The 20,503-nt window shown below is 35.5% G+C and overlaps 1 protein-coding gene across 1 annotated transcript in view; it reads right to left on the bottom strand.

The window, feature by feature from the left end:
* The window catches only part of LONP2 (lon peptidase 2, peroxisomal), a 57,695-nt gene extending 53,368 nt beyond the window's left edge, over positions 1-4,327 (bottom strand). Inside the window, exon 1 of the mRNA XM_075040181.1 lies at positions 4,283-4,327. Coding sequence (XP_074896282.1) covers positions 4,283-4,312 — 30 coding nt within the window. The 5' untranslated portion in view covers positions 4,313-4,327. The remainder of the gene's footprint in view (positions 1-4,282) is intronic.
* Positions 4,328-20,503: the final 16,176 nt, after the last annotated feature.

The following is a 20,503-nucleotide window of genomic DNA, read 5'->3' as shown; positions in this document are numbered from 1 at the left end:
AAGTTCATTTATTTTAATGTCTACTTTTTCTACTTACTGTAAGGTTGCAGTGAAAATTTTAAAATCTGGTTTTTAATGCAAGCTTTGTATTACGTATCCTCAGTCATTCTTTCTTCACACAAAAGAATCTTTGTTTTTTCACATCCAGCTTGATTAAAAAGCTACCAGTTGGTTATGTAAGCGCAGCACATGGAACGCATGCCAAGAATTGCTGGCAGCATATTACTGACTAAAAGAGTGCGAGACCCTCCAGAAATTTCTAAAGCTGTATGTGGGATTCTTTCACAGCAATTGTAAAATACATTTTAGAAGTAAGTGCTAACAGACCTCACAAGAACAACTGAACTTAAAGACTTAATCTTTTATTCAAAAGCATAAGAGCGTTCCAAGGAAGAGGGCAGGGAAGGTACACAGAAAAAGAAATTCAAACTGACTGTTCAAATTTAAAACTTGAGCTAGAATAGCGTGGGGCAGAGAGAGTTCTTGCTTGTCTTGCCTAGCCAGGCAGGATTTTCAGACCAGCTGCATACCACAAAAATAATAAGGACTCAGAGGAACTTCCGAACGACAGGAAAATCCATGGGAAATTAAAAGAAATGCCATTAGTAGAGCTGTGCTGATTAATGTTCAGATGAGGATACAGCTGTAAGGAATTGAAAGAGAATCTCACTTAAACTTAGTTTTGCTGCACACAATGTCATACTACCTGGAATATGATTTTTTTTTTCTCTTTGATCTGCATACTGCCAAATCAGCCTTTTTATGGAAACTGCTAGTAAGAGATAAAAATATGTTTCCTTAGTATAATGAAACTGAATGAGAGAGCTGAAGGGCCAGGTTTGAGTCTCATATATCTTTGGTATGGTTTTGTAAGCTTTGCCCTTTTTTTTAATCTCACAAAGGGGAAAAAATTGGGCTTGTAACTAAGGAAGTAAATTTTCTCCCGAAACCAAGATCGTAGCCACCAAAGAAGAGAAACACAGCTTACTGAAGTAAATAACTCTCCTGAGTCAAACTCAGTCATATTTGTAGTCCATGTTTTAATGAAGCAACAGTTTGAAGGAGCTGCAGAATCACATTTTTAAGTTCCTCTTACCAGAAGGAGCATTTTCTTTTCCATAGTTCAAATTAAATTTGCTGAATGCAACCTAAAAATGGTATGCTGATGTTGTGGAGTAATTCTGGGGTTTGACCTTAAAGAAAGTCCACATAGACTGTGAGACGGAGTCCTCAGGCCTGTTTTCAAAATCATTACGTAGACAAAATTGCATCTAAATTGTGGGATGAATGTGAGTTTTGCCTTTGCTTCTTAGCAACTACTTAATATCCTACTATGGAAGAAGACCTGAATATCTCCCTGGCTCCCAGAACAGCAGCTAAAATACATGCTCTCACCCTAGGTTTGCTACCGTCTCTTGTAAGCTACAAGGAATCAATCTCATGCTATTGCTATAGGATGCTATTAACAAAGGTTTTTTTCTGTATTTTTGTTCGTGTTGTCTCTGGAGGAGTTCAGCATAGATTGAGGAACTGTATCTTCCCAAATTGATGTGTCCTACCACAAAAGAGGGTGTCTGGCTGTGTCATGTAGCTAATTTGCTTTTTCAGCATAAAAATCAAGTTCTCTCTGGCTTTTCCTTCCAGTAATTGGGATAGTGCTTCTTTAACAGGATAGAAGGGAACACTGTTGTAAGTTCCTTGCAAGCTGAAAGTGGCAGTTGACTAGGCTGCTAGAGAGCAAGAGAACAATATAATCCATAGCAAAAAAGCAGGAAGAATGGAAAGTGGCAGGTGATAAGGGAAACTATCATCAGGAGAAATAAGCACAGAGACAGAGTAAATATTAAGTCAAGCATGGAAAGACAATATCAAAGGAGAAGGAATAGATAGGAAACAGAGATGCCTTGTGTTGCACCTCTTACTGACTGTCAAATTCTGCTGCTGTTTTCTGAGCACCTGCTTATTGCACTGTCTTGGACTGGGGTAATTCAGCAATTCTGAAGTCTGAGTATTATATTTTTAGATGTCTATAATGGGAATGGAAATGTTCTCTTTTAACTGATTTAACATTAATCTAAAAACATTTTAATTGATTTTTAATACAAAAAAAGAGATGTGCAACTTCTAATCTTGATGATACCAAAAAGTGAGTAAAAAAGACTGTTTAAAGGCTAGAGCAAAAAGAAACTATTAATACTCCATTTCTCCACTCTTATTTAGTGCTAAATCTAAAGCAGGCCCCATTGGTTGTGGGGTAGGCTCCTAGAGATCTTGTAAGCCTTGGAATCATGCTTCTTTTAAAGAACATGAGAAAAAATGAGATTACAGCTCTCCTAATTGTAACATTATTATTATGTAATAGTTATAATTACAAAGCACTGTTCTAACGATCTGGGATTATCTATGTACTAGGGGACATTTAGTTTTTCATAGGAAGCAGGGAAGTCAATGCACAACCTCTATTCTACTAATGGACAACTTGGTTTGGCTCTTCAGGGCAGCAGCACAGAGTAAGGCAGCCTTGACTTTACATGTTCTGCTAGCCTGTCCTTGTTTTACTAATGCTTCCAAGTTCACAATCTAATCCTATTGTCAAACTCAAGTCACATAACAAAAACATTTTTGATTGCTACTATTTATACATAGTCCATTTTATTAACTTAATTAATTTAGTGCAGTATCACAGGGGTTGCATCAATACTAAAGCAATGTTAACTTGGTGTTTACATGAAATTCACTGTGTTAGGCTACTAGTATAGTATTTTCTTGATTTGCAACCTTATTTCAGTATAAAATCTCATTCAACTTTAATTATTACTCCTTAAGCCTCTCTTGAAGTATTTTTGTTCAAGTATTACTCCACTGACATTTATTGCCCAGATTTTCTTTTACCCTAATCATTTGGTTGCAGAGGTACTGCTGAACACCTACAACTTCCAAGGAAGAAGTTTAGCAATCCTTATTTAAGACTTGTTCAGTCCTTCCTTGTATTTTGCTTTGATCATTTACTTCCCTTTTCTCTTTGGCTCACATGGTATTTTTGCTGTTTCTCCCTCTGTATTTTCTTCTCTTCATTTTGCAACATAATGTACTTTCTATCATATCTGTTCAGACAAGAACTCTGAACAGACTGCCTGGTCTAGATTTAGTCATTCTTCTCTGTTTTCAACAGTTTGATAGCATATTAACTGAACACTGTAGGTCAATCAGCTCAAGCATGTATCCCTACCTGATCCTTTTAAAATCTGCAGGATAATGATTCCCTACATGAAGCATGACCTACTCATCTTTGAGTTATTCAACCAAGTTTTATCTACGTTATTTAATTTTCCAGAGGCAAAAACCTTCAAAAATAAAGTCGAATTGAAGCAGTTACCTATCTCTGAATTACTGAAATAATCCTTTTCACACTGGTCATTCATTGTTACCATATCTACAGGCTGCCATTTGGTAGAATCTGTGCTACATAAACATGCAGCTCTTCAATACTGGTTTTGATCTCTATACAAACTAAATGGAGACATTAGCCAAAATGTTATCCATAATTTCACGTTTGAAAATATTTTTAAGCTGCCAAATATTACAAATATGGTTCCAGCTGCAATGATTTAAAGCCACTAAGTAATTGTAACTGTGTATGACCTGAGGACATTTCAGGAAATTGTATACTAGAACCAATTTCCTCTTTAATATGGTTGTCTAAATTCAGGTCAGGTAGCCACTGACCTCATTGTCTGAAATTCTGGAATCTCCATAGCAGAAACATATCACATGTACAACAACACTGCTACTTCATGCTGATTTCTCTAGTGTACATAAATTAAGTTAAAAACACCTTGTTTTTTCATAGAAATGATTGTATTAGCTAAGCACAGCATCTATCTTTTTACATTTTTATCCAGTTGGCCTTCTGGTAGAATACTATGATAAAGAATATACAAAACATGGCAGATATAGGTACATTTATTTTTATCTATTGCCTCTTTGTAAAACTTCCTTGCATACAAACTTTTTTTCAGTATGTATTATAAAAATTAAAAATGTTTATCAGTGTTCAAAAATTCCTGGGAGTCTTGCAAAAAACTGCTGTAAATAAGGACATGTAGAAAAGAAAGAAAGTACCATTAGACATTATAAAGCATACATTAAATAGCTGAGAATTTTCTGTGATTTACAAATATGAGATTAACCAAGTCACTGTGATATGCATCAATTTCTTAAGTTGGGCATATATTGCACTATTCAGCTTCGTGATTAAACGTGAAGGGTACAGTACACTTACCAGAACTGTGCTGAGTAAAGAGTCTTCCATTTAGCACCTTCTCTAGTAATATCCAAGACAGCAAGTCATGTTACCAAAATTACTTCTATCTATAATTCAATCACCCATTTTGGTATTAATTCTTCAGGCTAGGAAGAAAAAACACAATCCTGAACCAGTGCCAAAATGGACTACAAATTAATAGAAGCAAAAGCAAGCTTTATTTCCCGCACACCTCTGCATAAATCTTGAAATTTTACTCCACTTCATTCTCCTCACATTCCTTTACTTTTATGCCCTCTTTTACCAGAGAGGCAAACAATCTGTATTGATGTATCTAGTTACCTCTAGAAAACATTAATGTTGATATAGTAAAAATATATAATGTAGGTTCCTTTTCACATAAGCTATTTTCTCCTAAATTATGGAAATGTAGAACAGGAGAAGAAAGAAGCTGTTTTTTTCAATGTTTATTTATATGCTATTAAGGTAGGGAGGACCATATTTTCCTGTCAATTGCATTAGAGGAAGCCCATTAGATACAATTCTGGCATGCAAGTATTAATGATAGCAATGTTTTTGTCCTTATCCATTAATTAAATCTAGGGAATATTAAATTGCTGTGCACTTGCACATTCTGGAGTAATCCATAAGCATAGCTCTAAGAGGTAGCCCAGTGAGGAGAACAGTCTCACTGAGTACTTTGCTTGGTCTGCATCTGTATGCAAACTAATTAGCTACTGATAGCCAAGAGTCCGTTGCTAAACAAAATGTGCAATAACGGACTTCTGCTTATCTTCCTTTCAATTTAGACACTAATTAAGATCTCTTTTTTCTACCTAACTGTTGTTTTTTCACAAAATGTGTACAATTTATATTTGAATTTTTTACAAGTAGTTTCCACTTAGAAACAGATGGAAAGCCTGACTGCTTTACTCCAAATACAGAGAGCATTCTCCTTTAGCCTCATCTGTTTAAACATAAATATTTATAAATAATACCTATACTAGGTTAATAAAGGTTGAGCCTATACAATGTAGTTTAATACAGTTTTAATAGCAATCAAAATGTCCAACAGTAGGTGGCACATGTATTATTTGCAGTATGAGTATTTCACCATCTTTCTTTCTGATTTAATTCCATAGCAGTTTTAAAACCATTTACAGTACAATTGTTAAAACGCAAATACCTTGACATAATTTAAAGGGATAATTATTTTTAATTCTTAATTGCTACATTAAAAAAGAAGGGAAGAAACAGCAAGCTAGCTTTTCAGGAAATATTAGACTATAGGAAATTAACTGACAAAACACGGTGACAGCAGATAAATTACAAAAGCACCATTTAAAAATTAACAGAAATTTACATGTTCTGATTCTTTTTAGCCTCATTTTTTGTTATATCAGCTATTTCAAACAGGTAGCTGTGCTAGGCTGATGATTATTATCTCAGCCCCCACAATTTCAAGTGGAATAGAATTTTTGTATGGGAACAAAAATGTGGCCAGAAATAAAATCTAATAAAACCAGGTCCTATGAACACTAATGCAGAAAAAAATGCAGACTTTCCCTATTTCTTTTATGATATGCTTTATTTGGGATATTGAGGACTCAGGATAGGATATTCAAGTATTTTTTGGTATTTGAAGGTCTCAGACCTGGTTCACCAAAAAAGAGCTCACCTTCATTTATTGCATATTCAGTATTCAGCCTGTTGCGTCCAGTGCTTTGTTCAAATTTGCCTGTGACATCTAGTTTGTTCCATGAAAAATAAATGGTTTCAGACACGCTGGATTTCTAGGTTTCGGGTACACTTTAACACTTTAAACTTGGAAGAAAAAGATAAGAGGCAGAGAATTTCATATCAGACACTATGCTTCTAATGCTTCTAGGAACTATGAGAGTTCTTTATAATTTTCTTCTGAATACTGTTTTAGTGAAAATAATGTAAGACAGGTTTCTTGAATATTTGAAAATTGGTTACATATGTGAAAATTATAAACAGTTCAAATCAAGCAGCATAAACAGAGGAAAAAGTAAACAATATTGGAATTAATAGCTGGACTTTTTCCATGCTATCATAATTTACATGTTCTAGTAAACTAGTGTCGATTTAGCACTAAAAATACCAACTCCTGTGCTATGAATACCTATGAATACCTATGAATATGTACGTGCTATGAAATATATAATCACAGAATAGCTGAGGTTGGAAGGGATCCCTGGAGACCATCTAGTCCAAACCTCCAGCTCACAGCAGGGTCAGCTAGAGGAGGTTGCAATGTCTATTTGGGTTTTGAATACCTCCAAGGACGGAGACTCTGCAACCTCTCTACGCAACCTGTTCCAGTGTTTGGTCAACCTCACAGTAATTTTTTTTTTTCTTTCTTTTTTTCCTTCTGCTTAAACAGAATCTCTTTTATTTCAGTTTTGCCCACTGCTTCTCCTTTCACGTGATATCACCATGAAGAGCCTGGCTCCATCTTTCTATCCTTCCAAGAAGTATTTATACATATTGATAACATCTCCCTCAAGCCTTCTCTTCTCCAGGCTGAACAATGTCAGCACGTCCCCTCAGTATGTCAGATGCTCCAAACCCTTAATAACTTTTGTGTCCATTTGCTTGACTCAGTCCACTATGTCCATGTCTGTCTTGTACTGATGAGCCCAGAACTAGGACACAGAACTCCAGATGTGCTCTCACCAGTGCTGAGTAAAGGGAAAAGATAATTTCCCTCAATCTGATAGCAGCTCTTTTCCTACTGGAGCCCAGTCTTCCTAATGCAACTTACTATAGTATGAAATCAAGGGGAGGAACATTAAAATCCTTGGAGTATTGAAAGCTCTCCCTTCTCCCAATTAGCAGCTATTTTTCCTTACTGAAACGATGAACAAGAGATCCCCACAGAAAAAACAGATTGACAGTTATGACAGGGTGGGAGGCTGGAACTTGGAAACAGGAATTTCTTCTGCCCCAGTTGGTTTACAGCTCAAATTCCCCCAGTAACCAATCTTTTGCAGAAAAGATACAGAAAATACTGTTACAGAAAACATGCAGCAAATGCAATGAACCTAGATATAGCATATTACTATTTATTTTTTTTTAAACTTGTGAAGTTGTATTTTAAATTCATGTTAACACATGCTACAAGTTTAGCTTTAATGATGATTTAGTAAGGTAATAGAACTGTCAAGATACTGGCAATTTAATTGAACATACAAGACCAGGTGATATGCCTTCAGGATTTTTTCAGTAGAAAACAGAGAAAAACCATTAGTCCTTTTTAGAACACTGAATACAGGTTAGAGTAAGAGTTGTAAGCTCAGATATGCTAAAAACATTATATCCACCAGTCAAACAAAATGACAAATGTCCAGCATGAATTGACTTTTCCATTGTGAGAACTCCAAGAGTAGAAAGCATAATCAGTAAAAAGTGTAGATATGTAATACTTTTTTTTCTTTTTTTTCCCCTCAGAGTGATGATTAGGTTTAAAGTACAGCATTCTTTCACTATGTTCTAAACTACTCAAAGACCAAGTTACAAGGCCGGGAGCTTTTGAACTGCGGAGCAAGTGTCAACTTTGATCAGCATACTTCTCAGGTCTTGTACTATAATCATTGGCCCCAAACTGGAAATTTACTGCTAAAACTTTATCAGTGATTTCAATATAGCTCAACAAATCTATTTTAAGGAGAAAGAATGATGTGACTGGAACATGAATATAGCAGTCTGAAATACATAATTGGCTGCTGGACCATTATCACAACAATTATAAATGCACAACATTAACTAGGAGATAATTTCTGGAGATCTGATCTCAAAGTCACCAACACTAGATCACTTTCAATAAATATTTAATAATTTAATTTTAATTATGACTTACTATTTGATTTACTATTTAATTAACATAATTAATATTTATGAAGATTGGAAAGAGCTGTATTGTGCCTTGATCAAATATGCAGGTGATCTAAAACTCTGTAGAGGAAAAAGATATGGCACTTAATACAACAGAAATATAGTGACAGAGGAACACTAGGAAGCAAGTAGGAAACAGACAGATTTCTGCAGTGTTTGTAAATATATGTGCATGTACATGTAGATACATATTATAAAAATATAAACTATCCATGTGCATACATACATGTATATATATACACACATACCTATATGGATAAACACTTTAGCTGTTAAAATACAGCTTTGGTACAAGCTGACTCTAGTTACAGTTCGAAGACTCTTGAGCAGGAAAATCACATGAAGAAATCTGCATAAATAAATGAGATAATGCAACCAAAATAAAAAGAGTGGGGGCTTAATTCTAAAGCACTACTGGGAAAAAATCCCACTGATTCCAATTAAAATCTATGCAATTCAGACACTGAGGTGACGTTTTTGGGCATGATGTGGGTATAGCAACACATGGAAAGATAAGAGAGACAAGAAATAAGAACATTCTAACTGAGCAGTAAGACAAAAAGAGGGTGTAGCATTTTTTTATGCCTAGTAAATATCAAATAACAAATTATAAAGATTAACAAAACACAGAAGAAACAAAAGGCAGACTTTTAGAAGTTTTTTTCATTTTTATCAGACCAATAAGACGTTGGACTGTCAATATCATCACTGGAAATGTTAACCACACAAACAGACTAAAGTCTCTCAAATTAAAAGTTCCTAAATTTAAGCTTCTCTATCCTCAGTTGGACAACACAAGTAGCAAGTTTTCAAGAAAAACTGTGATGGTAATGAGAAGTATATTATAGCTCAGTTAAAAAAAAGAAATTGTACTGAAGATCAAAATGCAAAGGGAAAGCACACCATTTATACTCCTTTACATGCTTTTCTAATTTTTATCACTGTGGTACTGTCACGATGGCATATTCTAAGCAGGGAGAAAGCAAAAGTGATGATGGAGAGACTTTTGTAACCAAGGCAGAGGCCCGATGCATCCCTAGAGCAGAAGCAGACTAACTAACATATAATTAATATTTGTCTTAAACCTAGACCTACGAATACTAAAACAGCCTAACCACTGAGACTATATAAGGATTTTGTAACATTTTAACAATATGAATAACAAAACCAAGCAAAAGCATTTTTGTAACAAAGCTAAGCATATATATATTTATATGTATGTATATACATGCTGCAAAGGGGCATACAGAGATTTGTGGTACAGCTGCACAAATGGGGTAGAGAAAAACATCTGCAAGCAGTAAAATCTGAATGAAAGACAAAGCATGTAGGGCAGACAGGAAAGATGTCCAGGGAAACCAAAATTACCCTGCAGGAAAAGCAGAAAGTGTCCCATAAAACCAGACTAATCCTGCAAAATAAGCAAGAAACTTGCCTGGCAAAAGCCAGAACTCCAGGACGTCAAAATAAAAAGAACTGTGACAGGATGGTGTGAGAAGCATAAAAAACTAAGGACAGAGGAAAGACTGCAGGGGAAAAAAAAAAGCCTCCTTCAGTTCCAGCTTTCCTGGTTGAAGAGCTCTCAACTCTCATCAACTTGATTTCTGCAACTAAGACCATAAAGGACTATAGCTGTCAGTGCTAACCACACTGTATCAGGTCCATGGGTTTTTTTTACACTCAGCTAGTTTACAAGATTGTTAAGGAGTAATACTTTGAACGTGTGTTGATAATGATTGACAGTGATTAAGAACTAACCATTAGCAATGTGTATTGTTACTGAATATCAATCTAATAAAATGTTGCTTTGAAACTGGCCTTATTTATTTGCCCTCTAAAAATGTTCCCATCACTGTGATTTCTAATTCCCCAATACACACAAAGATACACAGATGTAACACATATATGCACACATGCATATATTCAGCTGGAACACTTTCCATGTTTATCTCCAATGATAACATTCTGTCATGACTGGAAAAAATCCCAGGGATTTTGCCACCAGGTTTAAATAGTTACTTAAAAATTGTTAAAGCTAATTATAAGCTTTTCAAATTTTTGCTCCAAAGAAAAATCTGAACAGGGATAAGAAACTGTGGAAATGGAATATTGGCATAACAATCAATTCAGCACCACACAAGGCAGATTGATAAGTACATAAAAGCTCTCTTCTTCAGAAACATGAACCCTGTTTAAAACACTGATTCCTATCCACATCAAAGCAAAGTAAGTCACATCTGTTTGTAACTGAAAAATGAAATGCAGAAACATACAGGACAGTTGAAATTTCATTAGCTACATTATTAGGAAACAGTGTCTTTCTTTAGTTTGTTTCTTTAACTGGGTCAATATGTTGTCAAGATAATGTTTAGCCGCAACCTGAGCTGAGTTAAACTCACAGAATATGACATCTCAGCATTGCTGAAAGGTAACGTGAACATATGCCCTAATACTCTGTGCACGCCCTGTAGCAGTATGAGGAGGATACTGGTTATGTGTAGCAAATGCCAGTTTTCTTCAAGAAGGGGAGTATCCTTCAGCACAGAAACAGAGCAGACAGTGTTCACTGGAAAGAAGGGCTTCATTCTTAGCCCATGAATGTGACCTTACCTTATAATTAATTAGTATTCAGGTTGTCTTTTATGCTCCTAAAAAAATGCATTGTAATCTCTGTCTAGAAGTGTCAAAAGATCTTTATATGCTTCAGAACACATAATTTTCTACAGTTAACATTTGTAAGGTCAGTCCAACAACCATAAAATGAACTTGGTGAATACATAATAATATCTCTTGTTTTCCGTTGGGTTGGCTGTTAATCCAATGGATGATGCAAGGTTGTTCTCATCTGCTACATATTCTTGGCTTTCACCCTTAATGATGAAAGGATATTGACACAGCTCTTAGCTACAAAAAGTTTTGTGCTGTTCCCATTGTTTAACTTAGTACATGATTCTCAGAAAATAATAAAATAAAAAAGGTGGGAGAAACATAACGTATTTAACATATAAAAGAAAAAGACAAGTAGGAGTTGTGTATAATATACAGAAAAACAGAGAAACAAACATAAAAGCAAAAATAAAAAAGGTTTGCTGCATCCCTCCTTAAACGTTATGCAAGAAGATCTATTCTGTACCCATAAAATGAAAAAGGCTGTGAAAAATTCTCAAAATTCATCAATCTGCATGTCTCTCCAGCCAAATTAGTGTAGAGTCCCAATCAAAAACCAGCTGAAGCTGCAAATGGGTTTTGTATAAGTTGAATCCAAATGTCCTGCTCATAATTGGCATGAATACTTAAGAATACTGTAAAATTTATTTATAACCTTCAATTCACATTCATAGCACCATGGGGTGGGATCAGAATGCTCTGAATTTTATAGTATCAAGTCCAAAAGAAATGAGTGAGCTTTACATTTGATATTAAACACCCCATGAAACTTCAGTTTCTAGTGCTAGAACCTGACATTTATTTCAACTTAACATTAGCGCTCTGTGACTTCACTCCAGGGGTTGAAGAAACCAATAATTTCATCCTATTCCCCTGTGGTCGACATTTAGCTCAAAAATCAAGACTGTCCTCATGAAACAATTTCTCAATTAATGCTTCATTTTACTAAATTCCTAGAGGAGTCATTTTGCATAATAAATTTGTTTCATGAGATGTTGCTCTGTGGAAATGGGCTTTGTATGTTATGTCTAAAGATGGTTTCAAATAAACTGATTAACAGTGCAAGAAGATGAATTTTATTACTTAAGCAGTTTCCCACACAAGTGTCTTACAAATTTTTGGGATTGGAAAAAATTCCATCAAATATTTCGCTTTTTAAATCAGGGACATTTACTTATTTATTTACAGATTTCAGCACCTTTGAAAAGCACAGCTTGCAAGCATTGGGCCTGAAAAAGTCTTCCTTGGGCAAAGTACTATGGAAATTCCAAAGAACAAGACTTTTTGTGGATATCATAGCACATTTAGTTAGCATTATATTTGCTGCTTTAATACCTATAAGTTCTACTTTGTATTTATGAATGATTTTACTAATATTCTTATTATACTTTATTACCACATAAATACTTAAAATGAAAATATTTTAAACACTTAAAATACAGTCTGGTTTTGGAAAGGTAAACTATATGATCTAGGAATGAATATTAATAAACTATCAATCCTTTTTTGTGAATGTAATCCTCAGCTACAATTCAGGGTTTTCTTATGCAATAGCAAGATGAACAACACAGGAGATGAATATATCACACCTACGATGAATAAGTAACAGCACAATGGGATATGTTGTCCCAACATGTCCTCCAGTGACCGTTCATTTTTTAATCATTGACCTTCATTTCTCTACAGAGGTATTTCCAGAATTTTTATAGGAAACCATGAACCTCACATGAAAATTGAGTTAATTTTCTGTATTTTCATGCTCTTAGAATCTGACAGGTTAACATACCTCAAACCACCAAATACAAAACCATTGGCTCTACAGAAGTTTCTCTTATCTGTATGCTTATCTCCTCTCACACGTGAACAGAGAACACAATACAGAGACTACAGAAGATTGTGTATACTCCAGTTTCCTCAACTATATGAACACAAAATACTTGTGCTCCACAAAGAAATGGTGCATCTCAGCCTGCCTGCTTTACACCACATCACACCACCATAAGTAAATAGATATAAAAAATCCCTAATGTATTTAAATTGATGCAAAGGCCCTACTGTTCAATCTCGAACTCACTTAACCTTAAGTGCCTCCTTAAGTCTACACTGAATGGTGGAAAGCAGATGCTGAGAGTATCTTTGTCTCTGCATCATCTCTGTTTTTACACTGCTTCTCTAATGGGGAGAAGATGGCAAAGAAAAACAGCAGCAGACCTTTTTTCCTTATCTTTCCTTTTCAAAAGCATAATTCCCCATTTGCATCTTATAGTTTGCACATATGTTAGTACACAGATCTGATCTTCAAAAGCAGGGATATACTGTTCCTGGATTCTCTCTTCTTTGCCCACAACCGGTTCCATTGGAAGCTGCTATTATCAAGAGAAGAGCAGGTTTCGTTGCTACTATGGAATAATTTCAGTATGATGAAATTAACTACTTATCTTGAATAAAACAAACACAAAAGAAAAAAAAAAAAACAAAAAACCCAGATGACTTTTGTTCCATACTCATGGAAGAACTTTTCAGAAATTTAAAAAGGCTTAAAGACTATTCTCTCCACCTTTACTGTATGTAAAGAGAGGAGCCTAGGACTGCCCTGAGCAAAAAAAAATCTATTTCTCCACATTTTCCATAAAGTGATATCTCATTGTAAATTACAAAAGTAATTTTTTATCTTATGATATGGAGGCCGTGAATGAAACCTGGTGTTTTAGTCCAAATCTAAGGAAGATTTCTGACAACACAGAATATAAATTTTTAATAGTCTGATTGAAGACCAGTGAGAACTTCAGTCATCCAGAATCTCTGTATTCTATGTGACCAAAAAGTGGGAATTAAAAGTAATTTTTAATGTTAAAGCACACTTTTCACAAAGACTCTAGTAGTACTTTTTCATTATTCTAAAAAGGGTCTGATTCCTTCTCATATTGGTACAGTATCTGATGTCCAGCTCTTCAAAGGCACTCAAGCATTATGTGCTATAGAAATCAGTAGCAGTAGGTAACTAAGTATAGGGTTTTGTACTGGGATTGTGTGGCAAGGTTTTGGTAGCGGGGAGGTTACAGGGGTGGCTTCTGTGAGAAGCTGCTGGAAGCTTCCCCTGTGTCTGACAAAGCCAACGCCAGCCAGCTCTAAGATGGATCCACCGCTGGCCAAGGCCGAGCCCATCAGCGACAGTGGTAGTGCCTCTGGGATAACAGACTTAAGAAGGAAAAAAAGTTGCAGGGCACACAGAAACGGCAGCTGGAGAGAGGAGAGAGAACATGTAAGAGAAACAACTCTGCAGACACCAAGGTCAGTGAAGAAGGAGGGGGAGGAGGTGCTCCAGGTGCCAGAGCAGAGATTCCCCTGCACCCCGTGGGGAAGACCATGATGAGGCAGGCTGTCCCCCTGCAGGCCATGGTGGTCCACAGTGGAGGAGATATCCACCTGCAGCCTGTGGAGGACCCCGCGCCGGAGCAGGTGGATGCCCAAAGGAGGCTGTGACCCACGCTGGAGCAGGTTTTCTGGCAGGACTTGTGACCCCATGGGGGACCCACGCTGGAGCAGTGTGCTCCTGAAGGACTGCACACCGTGGAAAGGACCCATGCTGGAGCAGTTCGTGAAGAACTGCAGCCCATGGGAAGAATCCACATTGGAGAAGTTCATGGAGGACTGTTGCCCATGGGAGGGACCCCACGCTGGAGCAGGGGAAGAGTGTGAGGAGTCCTGCCCCTGAGGAGGAAGAAGCAGCAGAGACAACGTGTGATGATGAACTGACCGTAACCCCCATTCCCCATCCCTCTGCGCCGCTGGAGGCAGGGGGGTAGGTAGAGAATCTGGGAGTGAAGCTGTGCCTGGGAAGAAGAGAGGGGTGGAGGGAAGGTGTTTTGAGATTAGGTTTTATTTCTCATTACCCTGGTGTGGTTGATTGGTAATAAATGAAGTTAACTTTCCCCAATTTGAGTCTGTTTTGTCCATGACAGTAATTGGGAGTGATCTCTCCCTGTCCTTATCTTGACCCACGAGCCCTTTGTTATATTTTCTCTCCCCTGTCCAGCTGGGGAGGGAGGGAGTGATAGCATGGCTTTGGTGGGCACCTGGCATCCAGCCAGGGTTAATCCACCACAGGTTTACATTCCATTTCTTTGATGAGTTAATACTGACTTGAAAAGTGCTCAAGTTCAAGGAAATATAACTCAAAAAAGCTAGAAAATAAAAGATTAGTAAGACATTCTACTACATATAACTTCTAAACCCTTTTTTCTGAATTTATTAAAAGTAAAATTTATTTAATATTTATTGTACTTGTACAAGTTTTCATGTGATTCTTTTATAAAAGACATTTAGCATTTTTATTCAAGTTATTCTCAAACATTCTGTATGCATAGTAATAATAATTAAATCAGGAATAACTCCTTTTCAACTATTTGCTTATGGTGCCATAGGAGCCCTTCTCTAAACTTACTCCAGTATTTCTACTTGAAAATTAATGCTTTTGTCTACATCTATTTCACCAAGTACAAACAGCAAATTTGCTCCTAATGACTAGACGTTATAGGTTTTAGAAGAATGACTATGCATAGCACAAACTTAGAACTAGATAAAAACACCACACAAAAATATATGCATTGTTGATAGAGGATAACTGCCTGGTGTTTTCTTGGAAAGATACAGCGTGCATCAAACATGACTTCGTTGCTTGATACCATCAGCCAGTGTTATCGATTAATGAGCAAGAAAAGGCAAAGCCATGGCATGCCTCCTCTGCCAGGAACAAAACTTCAGTACCTGCATTTCCCAGAGTTCAGTGATTGCTCTCCTTTCCAGTCCTTTCATGGATCTATTCCTCCCTACACCATGTGAAAGAATCTAAACAAAAACGCCTTTCCAAGAAATAAATGGCCTTTTCTTACTGAAGTGAAAAAAGTTTTAATACTCAGCTACTACAACTAGGGACAATTCTGTAAGGAGTAAACCAACAGATTTCAACTTAAATCCACTTCTTCGCATCCACTTTGGAGTGGGTAAATTGAAGAAAATATGTGGGCCAGATATTGGGTACAATGGTCAGAAGAAAACAATTCTTCAGCTTCACATCACTGCAAAAGTTTTATGTAGGAGCAAAAAAAAAAGTTCTTAAGATATTAAGCTATACTCTGATGCTTACATTTTTTTCATTTAAAGAACACATTTTATTTATTAATAGTTTATAAAGCTTCTTGCAGTAGAATGGAACTTCTCTGTTAGTTAATATGAATATATCTCCTTCATTTTTTACTAAGAAAGGAGGCACTAACATGTTTTGTTAATCAAAAGTTCTTTTGCTCACCTAAGCATTTACATGTGCTTTGCAGCATTTCTAAACTTCCACTTGATCCACAATGGCTGCATCAGCTAAACCAAAGGAATCCTGTTCTATGACTCAAAACTTTGCATAGTATTAAAAGACAGGCTGTATCACATGATTTGAATATGATTATTTGCCAGACTATTTATTAAATGCCCACGGGTCTGTCAAAGCAATTAATCCCATGTCAGCTATTTTTAGGATGTCAACAAAGATGATGTCGATGAGGTTCTTCACAACAAAGTCATCTGGGTCATAAAAGCTGTTGTAGTCAGTTACATCAATTATCTAGACAGTCCCTTCAGTTAAAAATAAGATGCAGGGTAAAAACCTAAGAAATTTCTGAAACACATAGAAGAATTTCATGTGCAAAGAATCACTCTGTATTTCAGAAGTAGTCTTTCTGTATGTTTGTAAAGCATATATATAACTCTAATATATCATATAATCTCTATATATCTAATATATCTTATATATATTCCTACTCAAGCTGTTATTAACATGGAGCTATTTCGTTAAACAAGATTTTTTTTTTAAAAAAAAAGCTTTTTTCCCATGTTCGTTTGCTAGCATACAGCGATGAGTATAAAAAGGGAAACCTGACTAATGTTCTTAGTGAGCAACAGAACACTATAATAAGAAATAAAATGTAATAGAAGTCACAGGAATAAATGAATATTCAGTAGGGAATCAGGAAGCATATATGCTTGAAAAAAAAACCATAAAAAGAGATAACAAATACCACTTTAAAAAGTGTGGCACATGGTTTGTAACATTTCTACTTTGTAACACTCATGTTCAATTATCTCCACTTAGGTTAATTTTTTGTCAGATATTTTAGTACTAAGGAAATGTTTTAACAAGATTTTTACAGCTTGATTACAGATGAAGATGTCTAAATTCTCAACTGAATTTCAACAAGAAGCAATTTCAGTAACTGGTAAGTGTATGCAAATAAAGGATGAGATTTTAACATGCATTAAATTGACCATAATGTACTATTGGGAAATAGCTTTTGCAACAACCACCTAAGGAATAGAAAATTGTGATTGCAAAGTAGCAAACACAATTGCAATTGTGGCTTTCTTTTCAATATCAAGAGTTCACAGAAACAATATACATTATTGTAGTTTCTAAAACACTTTTATTGGGAAGGATCTTTATAAGTTGCTCTTCAGAGTTTTCTCTCCTAATAAGAGGCAAAGAGAACAAAGTATCAGAAATTATCTCAAGAGGGTAGTATTTTTTTGCTCCATTCCAGAGCAACAAAAGTTCTCTGCACCAGTAGGAAAGAATCTCCTACTATGTGAAAAGCCAATAGCAACAGATCTGGAGATTCAGGTACTACAGATTTTTCTTCACAGTTCCATTCCTCTAAATTTAGTTTTCTAAATCACTGGGGGCTTTTTACAATTTTACTCCTAGAGTAAAAAAAAAAAAAAAAAAAACCAACACACAAAAAAACCCACAAAACACCAAACTCATTTATGCTAATGCTTTCCCAATGCATGTTTTTTCCTAACATATGTTATTTTGTACATGATTCACATCCAATTCAAATGTTCCAAGCACTTAAACTAATTATACTCATAATTCCAACCATTTTAAAATCAAAACTCTGTCTTAAAAACCATGATAGATGATGAAATGTGACAACAGTCTCAAACTGCCATGATTCTTCAGAGATTTATTTTTATTTCATGACCCTGATCTTGGAGCATGCTAAAGGTTACATATGCTGGCCCAAAGATTTTCAGATGACATTTGAAACAAACAAACAAACCAACCAACCAACCAACCAACCAAAACCCCCACTTCATTTCCTTATTCTAGTCGGATAACTGACAGCCCCTTAATAATTCCAAATAATTCCACTCACATTCTCCTTGCTGTTTATATCTGTTAAATATCTGTAGACCTTTATGAACGACATAGGTGTTTCTTTAACTAAGGCATGCATATTTAACTCACTTTATCTTTTCTTATAAATTATTCCCTTACTCTCCAAATAACTTTTCATGCATTTTTCTAAACTCACTCCAAATTCCCTTATAATCTTGAAATTATATTCCCCATTAATCTTGAAATGTTGATAGATAAGGAGCAACTCAGTCTTGTTGGAATTGACTTCTCATAAATTATAGGAAGATAGCAAGTATTGAATGTATGGTTCTTAAGGAGTAAATATAATGCCTCAAAATTCTGGTCACAAGATCAGTCTGTATTAATTTGTATTCACTTGTGAATGTGAACACTTACACTGAAATGCGATGGAGTGCCAAATACTCAGTGGAATGATAAAGAAAGGTATATAATGGGGAATATGCAGGAAAGGATGATATTAACACTTTTCTCATTTTTAAGTTATTAATTCATAAAGCAGAACTAGTACATACACAGAGAGAACAGAATATTCATATACATGTACTTAAAAAATTAAAAATATGAGAGGAAGTAGTGAAGAGGGATTCACCTTGGAATAAAAATTGAGCATGCCATATGCAAAAAAATAAAGGGGCATTTGTAGAATGGGCTACCATACCCATATTGGCTTAAGATAACTAGCAAAGGTAACAGTGTCTGTGAAAATGCGATGGAACAGGCAAATAACCAATCTGGTAAATTTGTACTCTTGATTGTTACGGTAAACTGGCCTATTACAGGAAAAAAACCTGTGCATTGTATATCCTCAGTAAAATCTTATGTCGAGACCATAACTTGTTGGCTTGTAAGTGCTCAAAATTTCAAATAGATCCAGTGCTTCTTGTCTAAAATGTAAGCTAGGAAGTGCAATAATTTATTTCTTCTCATAAAAAAATATCATAGAAGAACTAAAGAGAACACCACAGGTCTCACAGCATGAAAAAGCTGCAATTTTACAGACAGAAAACATGCGAGCTAGATGAAGGACTGAATTTTATTCATATATCCATACGGTTTAAAGCACTGTTTCAGAGCACAGATTTTATTCAGATGATGAAAAATAAGAAATGCTGAACTCTTACTTTCAGATACAATTATGCACTCAATATATGCAGCCCGGAGTCAGGTATGGAAGTTCTTCCTCATGGAGATATGACTGAAGTAAGTATTACAATTCATACTAAAATGTAAGCAATTATACTGCCATTTAAGAAAAAGGGAGAAAGAATAAAGGAGAAAGACTAGATTTTAAAATGCTTATAATTTTTTAAGTGAAGAAAACCCAAAACTGTATTGTAGGAGCAATCTTCCTATAGCAAGTTTATTAATACAATTAACCCTAAGAACTGTTACCCAGAAGAAAAGGCTTTAAACAAAGTCACTCACTTTGTATCCCAGGATTTCTTTTATACACTTAAATTTCTCAAAAATTCTGCACAGCAGCACATGTTCAATTGCATCAAAGCCTATTTCAGACATAACTGACTCTAGCTTGTCAGACATCTTGCCATGTTAGTAGGCCTTAGGATTCAACATGCCTTTTGTGTATGCATGTATTCTCCTAAGTGCACATCATCTTGTGATACATTTTTCTTATATGGGTTTGCCTCTAAGAACCTCAAATAACCTATTCAGTATCTATGCCTTTTAGAGGTAATACTGCATATAAAGACCTACAAGTTTTACCATCTTGTAATATTTTTCTTATTCTCTTGTCAATAAAGTTCATCCACATCCTATCAGATTAAGAAATCAAGATGGTAAAACAATGAAATATAGAGAAGTTCACTGAGTGTCTTTATAACAAGAAACTCGTTAGCAGACTAAGGAGAATGATGGTATTCTCTTCTGCTGTTTCAGTGTGGTTACTGTCTATGAGTCATTTATAGTCCATTAACAAGGGACAGTGTCTCAGCAAGGGCAAACTGAATAAAGCTATACAATATTACCACTGCTAAGCATCTGTACTGAATGTTTAAGTCAGTTATTTCCAAATGGTGAATTAACTACTGAATTTTGCCTTTTTTTTTTCTGATCATGCATGTAAGAACAAACATTCTCAAGTGTTTTGAAGTTAGTCAAAATTTTTTTTTAAGTGGCTAATCCCTGATCTGCATTTAGGGATTCAAAATGCAGATGAAAAATTTTACAGTAGAAAATTATACTATAACTGATTAAGCTAATTCAACTACTGCAGAGGCATGCATTTCAAATTATATAGTTGTTCCTAATAATCAGAGCAAATGCTAATGTGATCAGTCACAAAAGCGATGCAATTGGAGCACCCTATTACACAGTCACTTTGTTCACCTTAAGATTTCATCCTCTTTTTTCAAAAATCTTGGAATGAGAATGACCCACTTCCAAACTTCAGAAGTGGAGACATCTCCATGCCAGCTTATAAC

The sequence above is a fragment of the Buteo buteo genome, chromosome 11 (assembly GCF_964188355.1).
Source record: "Buteo buteo chromosome 11, bButBut1.hap1.1, whole genome shotgun sequence".
Classification (NCBI taxonomy): Eukaryota; Metazoa; Chordata; class Aves; order Accipitriformes; family Accipitridae; genus Buteo; species Buteo buteo.
The sequence above is the reverse complement of the archived record's forward strand: the minus strand, read 5'-3'. Positions and strand labels throughout refer to the sequence as shown.